Here is a 12,361-nt window from a genome sequence, read left to right on the forward strand (position 1 = left end):
CAGGAAATAACTGGCAACAGATTGGATCTGTCATTCAAATTTCTTAGACTGAGATCTGAGTTAAGATGCAATAGACAGCTAGGGATATAGCTCAGTGGCAGAGAGATTGCCTAGCATATGTGAGGCCCTGGATTCAATCCACACCATGATAGATAGATAGATAGATAGATAGATAGATAGATAGATAGATAGGTAAACAGATAGATAGATAGATAGATAGATAGATAGATAGATAGATAGAAGCTACAGACAAAAGGCAAGGATTGCTTACACTTACTTAGGAAGACTTTAGAAATTCTCACATTCACTTTTACTACTGCATATATTTTTTAACACTTTTACAAATGGTGAGGTACACTTCACTCATCTATTAAAATAGCTTTTGCAACCACTCCAACCCAGTATAATGGAATAAGCACTGAACCATGACTTATAAACTTGAGTCATAAGTAAAATAAGCCAGAATCAGATAGATAAATAATCACGTTTTCCTTCATATACAGAATCTAGATTTTTTAAAAAACATGAAAGTAGAAGGGAGGCTATTTGGGAAGACAAGGGGGAAAACAAGAAAGGGTAATGGGGGGGCAAATATGATCAAAGAACATTGTATACATGTATGAGAATGTCATAATGAAGCCCTTTTTTTTTTTTCTGGTAGTGGGCTTGAACTTAGGGCCTACTTGAGTCACCCCATCAGCCCTCTTTTTTTTTAAATGTTAAGTATTTTCAAGATAGGGTCTTGCAGAATTATTTGCCCGGGCTGGCTTCGAACCTCGATCCTCCTGATCTCTGCCTCCTGAGTTGCTAGGATTACAGGTGTGAACCACCAGCACCTGGCTATTTTTTATAATCAATATATGCTAATTAAAAAACTAAAACAAAAAAACACCTCGAGTCCTACTGAAGATCTGTCTCTGTCATCTGCTAGTTCTCGACCCCTTTGTCATTGACTGAAGCCTCTTTATAAGGTTAAGGACATGGGGTCTGGGGTGGGGCTCGAGTGGTAGAGTGTGAAGTTATAAAGGCTAAGGAAATGGATTAGGCGATCTTTGCAGTTCTGACTTTATATCTGTAAATAAAAAACAGGGTGGAGAGATTTGGGGGATTGGTATTAAAAAAGTAACATGGGCATACTGGGTTCAAATTTAGGGAAATGGATCCCTCCCTATTTATGTGCAGACTGTCATATGTTTCTTGCCTTGCTTGCTATCTCCCCTCCAGTGATCGTTACGTGTGGTACACCAGCCACCATCAAAGCCCTGACAGGTGACCAGGCAGTGGCTGATAACACTGTCATTATCCTGGTGGATCTATTCAAGTAGGTATCTCCCTAGGCTATGCAGGACAACTGTGGGGATATTGACAGTGCTATGGCCCTTCTGTGTACATGCATGGATACTAATAAATCCTGGGGCATCTATTGGAGTAAGGTTGCAGAAGACACATGCCTTTTCATTTGCTTTGTGCAGCTTCTTTTCTTCTTCATCACACTCTCATTTTAACATTATCTATTTATTTACTTGTTGGTTTGTTTATTTATTTATTTAGTGGTGCTGGGGATTGAGCCCAGGGCTAACTAAGCAAGCACGCTACCATTTAAGCCACACTCCCAGCCCTTGTGTCTTTATTTTGTTTTTGAGATAGGGTCTCTCTAACTTTCCCCAGACTGGCCTCAAACTCTCCATCCACCTGTCTTCACCTACTGAGTAGTAGAGATTATAGGTAGGTACCACATGCCTGGTCACATTCTCATTTTTATTTAAGCAATCTTGGTGTTAAGGCCTTTGTCCAGGAAATGATAAATCAACAGTTACTCAGTAATATTACTCCTTGGAATGCAGGTCTTATTTTTTTTTCACTTCCTTTGCTAATGGCCTTTAGTCCTAGGTTACATTTCCCAGCGAACTTCTGCAAAACTTCAGTAATTGGGGCTGATTTATCAAATTATTCTTTGCCTGTCATGGCATAGTCACTCAGTGGTGAGTTTATGGAACTAAGGAGAAAAAAATTCTGGAGAATAGAAATCACTTTTTATAACATCCTCTTTTATTTTATTATTTTATCTTTTCTGAACCCAGGTCTTCAAGAGCCAGTCTTTTTTTAGAAAAATTATTTACTTATTTATTTTTATTTATTAATTTTTTGAAATAGGGCCATACTCACGTTTCCTGGTCTGGCCTTGAACTGTTGATCCTCCTGCCTCTACCTCCTGAGTAGCTGGGATTACAGGCATGAATTACTAAGCCCAGCTCACATCCTATTTCTTTAACTGCTTACCTGCTAATATGGTTGGAGACCCCTAGAAAACCATACCAATGTAAAATTTGAGTTAGACTAAGCTTAAAGGAGGTACCACTGTGTGCCTGTGCCCCTTGTCCCATTAGCTGGGTCGTGTGACTTCACTTATCTGACTCGATCATTAATCATTACCTATCTGCATTCAGACCAGAGGTGATTACTGCTCTGGAAGTGCAGCACATTTGCTAGTCATTGCGCCACACTAAATGTACTTTTTACAGCAGAAGAAGAAATGAAGCATTAGGAAGGCCTGTTTGACAGCTTAGACATTCATGAAGATAAAGATAATCTATCAATTTAGCCTTTTCAGCTGCAGAAATGCAGGAAAGAGTCTATATTATCAACACTTGTCTTCCACCACCATGTTAATTTCAGTGGTCACAATGCTCTTATGAAAAGGCCTCAGTGGCCAAGTTGGTACAATGTTCCTTTCAGCAATCCCCCAGTCAGCTGTCAAAGGACTGGCTTTCCTTTATGACTGCCCAAAGACACCTGATTGTGTTTCAGAAGCACCATGAGATTCGAGCCTGATTCTATTTCTGACGCTGTGGTTCCATTGACCCTTAAGTACTTTTTAGCATTTTGAGGTTAATCTTACTTGTAAAATGAGAATTAAAATATCCACTTTATAGGTGTGCTTTTAGGATTAGGTTGATAACATGAGCAAAAAAGAGCTGACAGTCTTAGCACATAGCAGACATGTTTAAACATTAATTGATGGCCACCCAATTATAGCAGTTCCATCATCTTAGATGTTTTACATATTAAAACATCTGATGAGCTGGGTACTGGTGACTCATGCTTGTAATCTGAGCTATTTGGGAGACTGAGATTAGGAAGATCACAGTTTGAGGCCATCCTGGGCAAATAGTTTGTGAGACCCCATCTTATCCAATAACTGGGCACAGTAGTGCATGCCTGTCAGAACTATGAGAGAGGTTGAAATAGGGAGGATCATAGTTCTAGGCCAGCCCTGGCAAAAAAGTTTGTGACACCCCCATCTCAACAGAAAAATGCTGGCATGGTGGTATGTGGTTGTCATCTCAGCTACAGAGGAATTTTGAGAGCAATCTCAGTATTGAATGTCTACAAGCTTACAGTGTCAGAAAACATGTGTACCCTTTTTACAGCGTGTTTCACTATCTGAAAAGTTTAGCCATGAATTGTGAAAAATAAATTTAATGATAAATTTTCTGTCTACCATATCTTAATATCTCTAAATTGTTCAGAGCACTTAAGGGAAGGAAAGCTTCCTGTTATAAGCACTTGTGAGGCAGAGGCAGGAGTATAGTGAGTTTGAGGCCAGCTGGGTGACACAGTGAGACTCTATCTAATGAAGAAAAAAAAGAAAGTTTCTTGGTATAAATCAAGGATTATTAAGCCCTAAGTTTTAACATTAGCTCAAATATTTCCCCCAAAGAAGTATCCGTATTCTGGTTTTCCTTTCCATTTTCCTATGTTAATCAGGATTGCCTAAATTCTCTTATTTATTTGAGCAACTGTAGAAGAAAACAATAGCTGGGGAAAATAGAAAGTTTTTCAGATTATTGAAAAAAATTTTAAACTATTTTCAAGGTTGATATTAGTTACTGTTTGTGTGAATCGTAGAAGAAACATCTCTATTTTGGGAGGAACTTAATTTTTATGAGGAACCTGTGCTTTTTATTACAGTGACTACTACTTTGAGAACAATGCCATCGCCCCTGATTATATGAAAAATGTCCTTGTTCTGACCTTGCATCCTGGACATGCTGCCATAAATGCCTCTTTCGCCAAGAGGATTTTGTCAGTAAGCTCTCTCTCTCTCTCTCTCTCCCTCTCTCTCTCTCTCTCTCTCTCTCTCTCTCTCTCATGCACTCAAAGGTAGAATTAGTGTAAGATAATTGCTCTCTTACTTGGGATCCATATTCTTACATTTGCAACTATTTTTAATTGTTCAAATTCACTCAATAAATGTTAACTGAATACACATGTGCAGCATTTTGCATCCACGGAATCACTGTCAAACCTCTTACTACAAATCTCTATGTGAGACACCGGACCAGCACAGCAGTAAATGCTTCTGCAGAATTAGAATAAAAGTGACCATATGGGATGATGGGAAGAAGCCCTGCTATTGACAGTCAATCTCACTTAGAAACAGTAGAAATTAAAAGATGTAAAGGAAAGGTTACTGGAAAATTCCCTACATCCTATAGCAATTTTCTCCTGTCACTGGCACCAAATTTCTATTTTTAGAGATACATATTCCTAGATGAAGACATTGACCATCACGATTGTTGACCACTGTCCAAATGTGCCTGGGAAAGTCCTGGTTCATTCTTGTTATCCCAGGATCCCATCTGGCTTAACATTTGTCCCAGAAAAAACAGGGCCTCCGTTTACACAGTAAATTATGATCTCATTAGAATGCAGGACCCCAACTCTAACAGAATTTGGCTTTTTCAGTCACAGAACCTTTATGTGATTTGATTTGTGAGGTGTCTTCTCTTCTCACACAGTTGAGAAAGGCTTGTAGTGGGAAAAGGAGGAAGACAATCTTGGGACCCCTTAGCAACCTTGGGATGTCAAATCAAGGAAAGTCATCCCACCAAACTAAATACCTTGAGGAAAGGTAGAGTTTTTCCTAAACTAGCTATTCTAAGCCCTCCAATTTATGCACCTGCTAAAACTAGGAAATGTGATCTCTTCTGGGGTAAGATCTTAACTGAATTATTTTCATCCAATGATATCATGACTTCAGCAAAAGAAACTGAAACTAATAAAAAGGGTTTTGTTTTTCCTTTCTATATTTTCTGTAAAATATAATTCTAGGTGCATAGAATTTGCACTGCTTCTTGGAAAATGCCTAAGGTAACAGAATTAACTTGGTTTCAGTGGGGTAAGCGTTTTTAATTCACAGCCCAGTACTGTAAAGACCATCATGAAACAGCTGCAGAGGCAGAGGTGTTGTGACCCTCGCCACTGTTTTCCTTGGGGTGGACGTTCAGGGCCTGAAGTAAGACCCAATCAGAATTGTCTTCAAAACAAGTTCAATGGTATCATCCAACTAAGACTGCTCATGTCACATTCAGGATTACTGAAAAGCCAGAGTTGCATTTTGATTTTTGGTTTTTCTCTTTTGCACTTTAATGAGAACATTAAACTACAAGCAAATATCATTTCAACATAAAATCTTATAAGAAGCATGAAAATGCTTCATGTTAACATTTATGCATTTATGTATTTTATCACCATGGGAAAGAAGTATAAATGCTTGTGGGTATTTCCCTAAAGGCTGTGTTCTTGCTTTATTGATCCCAGGAGAAAGTAGAACTATAACATGGAATAGCAAAGAGCCCAAGGAAGGACTTTCTAGAAATTTCCTTTAATACTATCCTTTTAATCCTCCTAATATCCTTTTTACCTTTCTAATTACCTGCTGATCCCAAGAAAATTTTGTTACAGTCTCAAGACCAGAAACTTCTTTTGGGACCCATTTTAAGATCTTCTTTTCTCATTCAGGGAAAAAATGACTTTGCTCTTGCTTACTTGGATGGAACTTTACTGTTTGGACACATGCTGAAGATATTTCTTGAAAATAGAGAAACAGTTACCACTCCCAAATTTGCTCATGCTTTCAGGAATCTCACTTTTCAAGGTACTAGTCTTCTAAGACTAAACAACAACAAAGCCAATGAAATGAAGACATTGTGAATGGGCTTTGGGGAAAAAAAGAGGGGGGGTTGGCAATTGATGGTTCAATAGCTAAAGACCTTGGAACTCAGTGAGGGCAAACATCACTGCATAATCCTTGGGGATGCTATTGATTATGGATACCTGCTATGGACTTTCAGAATCTTTGGGTGTCATAGAATGAACCCTGTACTTTTGAACAAGCTCTTCATGGTGCATTTTCAGCAGTGGTATATTGGCTTGTGCTTGAAGTCTAAAAGGAGAACAATATTGTAGTCTGATTTTGGTCTCTTTACACCTCCCTTTTTCATCCTTCAAAGTTCTAGAATCTGTTAAACCTCTGATTACCAAAACTCCTTGTAATAATGCAATCCAAAACAGCATCCCCCTCTCAAAACTGCTGGGTCCACATTTTCTTTTCCCAGAAAACCCTATTAAAGTACCCATTTCTCATTTCCCAGATCTCATCCAGAGATTAGGAAGAAATTTTCTTTTAAATAATTGCCTTAAAGTCTTTCTCTGGGAAACCTTTGTCTGGCTACAGAGTAAGTCACTTACTTGCTTCAGACGACAAAAGTGATTAACATCAGATCGGAGGGCTGCATCAGTGGCAGTGGTTTATAAAAGTGGCAGGAAGCTTCCCCTAAGGAAGCAAGGAAAGACAGACAGCCATTCACTGATCATCCCATGTGTCCTACGTTCTGCCAGGCACTTCATGTGTATTACTTTTCCCACATCCATGATCATGGTCAAGCATCCTAACTGTCACAACATATGCTCAGAGCCAGGAGACATTTATTTGTGTCCTAGGTTAGCTGCCTCCAGCTCGACAACGCTGGATAAGTTACTTAATGCTCCTGTACTTCATAAATAAAACCATTTTTGTCAATAAAATAGAACTCATAGCTTCTATATTGTGATATTCTAGCAAGAATTAAATGATAAATGTGTATGAACCACTTAGCAGAGCATCTGGTATATAGTAAATATGAAATAAATGTTAGTTACTATGTTAAATCATGTGAAATTGCTGATTTTGTCATTTGTGACCTAAACAGCTATTTCAAAGGTTCATCCGGTACTGCTGTTATTTCACAGACAGAAAATTAAAACCCAGAGAACTTAAGTAACCTGTTCAATGTCTTCATCCAGCAAATGATAGTGAAGAGATTTTGGTCTTTTTACAGTAGTGGTCTATACACTGTAACTAGTTTAGTAAATATTCTTAATAAAAATGTATCACTAACAATGGAGAAATTTATTAACTTATTACATTTAGTGCCATCCTAAATATAATGTAAAAGGATTTTTCCTTCTGAATAAATAATACTTCCCATAAAATCTCAAGGTCAAAAACCAATTAAAATGCCCTCTTGATAAGAACATTAAAGTGAATAATTTTTCAGTAAATTTGAAACAAAGCAATTTGAACCCATTTTATACCATCTATCAGGATCAACTGTATTCAGGCAAGAAGTCACCAATAGCCTCTAATGCTCTCTGGTTTTGCCCTAGGCTATATGGGTCCTGTGACTTTGGACGACTGTGGGGATATTGACAATACTATGGTGCTTCTGTATACGTCTGTGGATACCAAGAAAGTACGTTTGACTGCTTGTCAGGAAATGCTGGGTGATGTGACTGGCTGAGGGAGGAGAACTTGGAAGAGGGGTAATAATGAAGGAATTAAAGAGATTATGTTTAGAATCTAAAGATAGATCATTTCAGCTATTTTTTTTTACAATTATACACCAAGTAAGTATTCCTTACTTGTGTTGTCTTATAGTAGTTCTTACTCAGAATATTCCCTTTATTATACATGCACACATTCATATACTTATATATTTAAAAACCATCCAAAATAAGTTCATATATGGACCAGGTTATGGATGGAATATCAACAAGAAGATAGGAAGACTTTCCTAAGACTTATTTGTTTCCACAGCTAATGATTTCAATGAAACATTTTCTGTTCGCTCATGAAAATCATGAACTGGGCAGTTGCACAGGCACACACGGCTTAGGATGTTACGCTTTTATTTACATTGCATAGCTCTTTTTTCCTCAATCATATGCTAGGTCCTTTAGAGAAAGGGAATGGGTTGTACTCATCGCTCATCTCTCCAGTGCTTAGTGTCTTATCTAGCACATAGTTGATAGCTGGTTGGCACTTAATTAAAAAAAAAAAGCCCATGTCTCTATATCATCCAATGTTGTGTCCATCAAAACTATGAAAGCCACAGTTCCAGCTAACCAAGTGGTCAGTAAAAAGCCTTATCCTTTAAGAAGTCGGATCCTGACATAACTAGGAATCTAAGAGATGAAGCTATTCTTTTTTTCATTTACCAGTGTGAACACACTTAGGCCATATGCTGAGTGCACATATTGACTCAGCTCTGTAAAAGATATCTGCAATGCAAATGCAAAAAACCTAGATAAAAGATGTCCAGAATGAGAAAGCTACACCAGAAACCTAGGGGCAGCATTTCAGAAAAGGAATCCGTAGTTTCTACTACTCTCCTGACCGTGAATGAACTGCGATATATGCTATAATTTCTATGAGAACAGCATCCCTCAATGCTTCCGTTAGTAACAGCATCCTACAAAAACACATTCGTCTCCTCCACGTTATTTGCACCTGGGACAATGTCTTCACCTCCCAAAGAACACGCAGGTACATGGATGGGATCCTAGCTCAGCCTCATGGCTGCCTTTCAAAGTGAAAAATATTCTTTGCACTCATTCTCTCTAAAAACAGATTTGGTGGAATTTTTCAATAACTTGATATCATCAGTTATGGAATATGATATGTATGTTGGGAAAACCAGGGATTCATTCTCACTACATCCAGCTGTAGGGATGATGGTGCATATCTAGAGAAGGTCTCAGTAGCGGTTCAGCATGCCATGTCCTAACATAGTGAGGATATTTTCCATCTTTAATAAATGCAATTACAGATTCTGCTCTCAAGTTGTAAAGTTTTAAAAAGGTATAACCTTTGCCAGAATATTTTGAAGGAATAGTAGTGAATTTAGAAGTATGGCCACGCTTCAGATGTCTCTTACAAAATGGTCTCAATATTTGCAACAGTAATTTAAGAATATACCATATTACTATTTCCATTAACAGATTACTTGAGAAAGAAATCTTTTATCATAGAAACCTAATTAGTGTCATGTACAAGGAATAAAGGGACAGAATGGACAACTGTGAAATTTATATAAAACTTGAAAAATGTAGAATAATTTCAGGACCTTTGATATTTATCAAAATGATATAATGCTTTTACAAGTGGAGCATTTTCTCAAGAGATGGTCTTCAAGAGCAATTTAATGTAGAAAATTTCAATGCTTCATGTGACTTGGAATTAGCCATTTAATTTTTCTTATCTTCCGTTTTAACATTGGTGAAATAACAGACTTGAACTAGTTCTCTAAAGACCCAAAGAGTCTATGTTGGTCAGGGTCTACTGGTATAGTACATGGTTATAAAGAAATATAAAACCGATTGGCCCCCTTGTAATTCAAATTCATGTTAATGCCACAAACCTAACTAGTTCCAAGGTGATTAACATCACCTTGTTCCACAGGAAAGTGTTATTGTTAAATTCAGGTATCATTGAGCAGGGCAGTCAATCTCATCAGAAGTTATTCTAAAATGTCTTTTGCTGTTCATCTTTTTTTTTTTTTTGTGCCCCAACACAGTATGAGATTCTTTTGACTTATGACACCCACACAAATAGTACTACCCCTGTGGATATGAGCCCCACATTCATCTGGAAGAACCATAAACTTCCTAATGATATTCCAGGCCTGGGTAAGATGTTCTTAGTGAATTTTTTCACTGAAATTGTTTTTCTGGCTAGATACATAGTTTATAAAATTAGCTTGCATTTATTATTTTATTTGTTGTCCCAACTAGTTTTCTAGGTTTGCAAATGTGTATTTTACTTTCCTGCACAATGATTTATATTATGGTTCTGATTAAACACTGAAAATATCCTTATTCCAGTTTAGCTAAACCTATCTTGTCTTACCCTTCTATCCCATAGAAAACTAGGTTTGACAGAACCTTAATTCTACAGCAGAAATGAGCTCAGAAACATGCACTTTTACTCCACTTACATTTTACTGCTGTAGGCTCCAAAAACACATATTTCACTAAATAATATTTGGTGCATTGGGCTGAGGGTGCTCAGTGGTCATGGCCTCTAAAATTTCCCCCATTTTTTCAGAGGACACACATTGGAATTACAGTGATGATTACTGCCACACAAGATGAAATTCTATCAGGCTATGGAAAGCCCTAATGTGGTAGATCTTTACCTGTGCAGGACACAATGCAACATTGACTATCAGAAGGTCAGGCTGGTTAGGTGCCTCCTGGGCCAGAGGGTCTCAGGACATTCTGCCCGGGACTAGTCTGGCTGGGACTCAGCATAATGATCAGTCATTCCATATTATGAATCTACTTTGAGAAAAAAATCTTAAATTTGGACAAGTATTTATACCCAAAGATGCAAAAAAAAAAAGTGACAATACCATTAATAAATTTTTAGAAAATTATGATATATTCATAAATAGAAAACCATGCAGCTAGCTAAAAATAATTATTAACAAAGAATTTTAAGCGATAGGAGCCTTATGATGTCAAATAATTGAAAATACAACTTTTTATTTAATGAAATTCTTTGTAAAACAATACATAGAAATAAGATGGGAAAGAAACATTTAACAGTGGTAACTACTGAGCAATAAAATCTTGGAAAAAATTTTTCACTTTTGTACTTTTCTGAATTTTCAAAATTTTTCCACAATGACTGTATTTATTACTTTTAGAAGTATTAAAAATTATAAGCTACAAATATTTCAATTCCAGCCCTGCTCTACAGCTAGAAACTGAAAGCTTGATCTGCCTTAAAAGGAATTGTTCTAGTCCAATGGGCTTGCTTGTGTCAAAGTTATAATTGTTTGACCTTGAATCAAACTGGATCCAAAAATGATTCCTGTGTTTTGATCTGAAAGTCATTAGCAATTGATTAAAGCAAAAAGGGAGGTGATGGTAGGGGTCACATTCTTTAAAGCAATAAGCAATTCAGAGCTGACTCCAAATTTACAGCAGATTTTTTAAATTTGTTTCTATTTTTGCCTTCTATTCTTTTATCTTGTAGAAAATCCCTTCCCCACTCTCTCAGCTTCCTCCTACTTTAAAGAAAGGTTTGTGCACCTTTCACTAGAATTTATCATTCCTTCACATAACTGATAAACTTCCACTCAGCTTCAAGATTTAACGTGAACCTTCCCTTCCCTAAGCTTTTTCTTAGCACCTCAGGTTGTTAGTCTTGCTTTTACCCTATCCAACTTCTAGCATAGTACTTACCTCATACTTATTTTCATACCGTATCCTTTATACGTGTAAGGTCCATTGTTTCTTCATATCCCTTTGCTGTAGCACAGCGCCTTGGAATAACTGAATAAATGACCACAAGAGTTAACTATGAATATATTTCTACTGTAGGCTCCAGCACTAACTAATCTACTGTGTATCAATTCAGTCAATTTATTTCTCTTTTCAAATGGGAGTTTCTTCCTGTGTTAAATTAAGAAATTTAACAAAGTCCTTCCAACTATAATGTCATGTGACCTGGTCATAATGTCACTGTAGTGTTAAATAGAATGTAATAACCATAGCAGCCACCAGACGGCAGCAGAAGCTTAACCTTAGAACTAACATGACATTGACTTAGTATGTTGAATTTAAAACCACTGTATTTAAATAGCATATGGTATATTTAAACATGACAGTGCAGTGTGATGGTGTATATGTGAGAGACAGGCAGGGATGGCAATGGGCTGAGTTGTCCTCACGTGCCCTCCAACTTATGCACTGTCTAGCTGCTGTGAATTTCTAGTAGGGTGGTGAGTTAAAATTGTACTTCTCCTTACTCACTGTGGTTATTTGTCTGGGGTTGGGGTGTGAAAGCTGTAGAGATGGCAACAGTAGTAGTAGTGTTGGTTATGGTGACAAACAGAATTCACCAAAGACAAATGTGCCCATAATACAGCTTCAATTCCAAGGTATGAGTTTGTTTCTGCCTAGCTGAAAGGAAACATCCACAGCTCACATTTTCATTATTGATATTTTCCTCTTAGCCTGAGGCTAGATAATAAGTAATCAGAGGCAAAGCCATATATTTGCAAAGAACAAACCACCACTTATGGAACAGCGTTGCAATATTTACCTGAGCCAAACCTCTTCTTCAGGAAAAAATGGTTAGTTTATTAAAAGGACATAGTGTGATGAAATAAAGATAGATGAAAAGTACAAGTGACACAAGTCTAATGGCACAAGAGTTGTTTATATGAATTTATGTATTTTAATGTTT

General features: G+C 37.1%; 1 protein-coding gene and 1 long non-coding RNA gene across 2 annotated transcripts in view; one reads left to right on the plus strand and one right to left on the minus strand.

Moving 5' to 3' along the window:
* The window catches only part of LOC141424032 (uncharacterized), a 31,505-nt gene extending 19,857 nt beyond the window's left edge, over nucleotides 1-11,648 (minus strand). Inside the window, exons 1-2 of the long non-coding RNA XR_012448829.1 lie at nucleotides 11,356-11,648; nucleotides 6,535-6,619 (exon numbers count right to left, since the gene is read on the minus strand). This is a non-coding gene — a long non-coding RNA (uncharacterized lncRNA). The remainder of the gene's footprint in view (nucleotides 1-6,534; nucleotides 6,620-11,355) is intronic.
* Nucleotides 1-12,361, plus strand: part of Gucy2c (guanylate cyclase 2C) — a 66,184-nt gene that overhangs the window by 12,411 nt on the left and 41,412 nt on the right. The window contains exons 6-10 of the mRNA XM_020180227.2: nucleotides 1,225-1,321; nucleotides 3,973-4,090; nucleotides 5,806-5,941; nucleotides 7,492-7,577; nucleotides 9,681-9,792. Of these exons, the coding sequence (XP_020035816.1) occupies nucleotides 1,225-1,321; nucleotides 3,973-4,090; nucleotides 5,806-5,941; nucleotides 7,492-7,577; nucleotides 9,681-9,792 (549 nt within the window). The remainder of the gene's footprint in view (nucleotides 1-1,224; nucleotides 1,322-3,972; nucleotides 4,091-5,805; nucleotides 5,942-7,491; nucleotides 7,578-9,680; nucleotides 9,793-12,361) is intronic.

This window comes from Castor canadensis, chromosome 6, assembly GCF_047511655.1.
Source record: "Castor canadensis chromosome 6, mCasCan1.hap1v2, whole genome shotgun sequence".
Classification (NCBI taxonomy): Eukaryota; Metazoa; Chordata; class Mammalia; order Rodentia; family Castoridae; genus Castor; species Castor canadensis.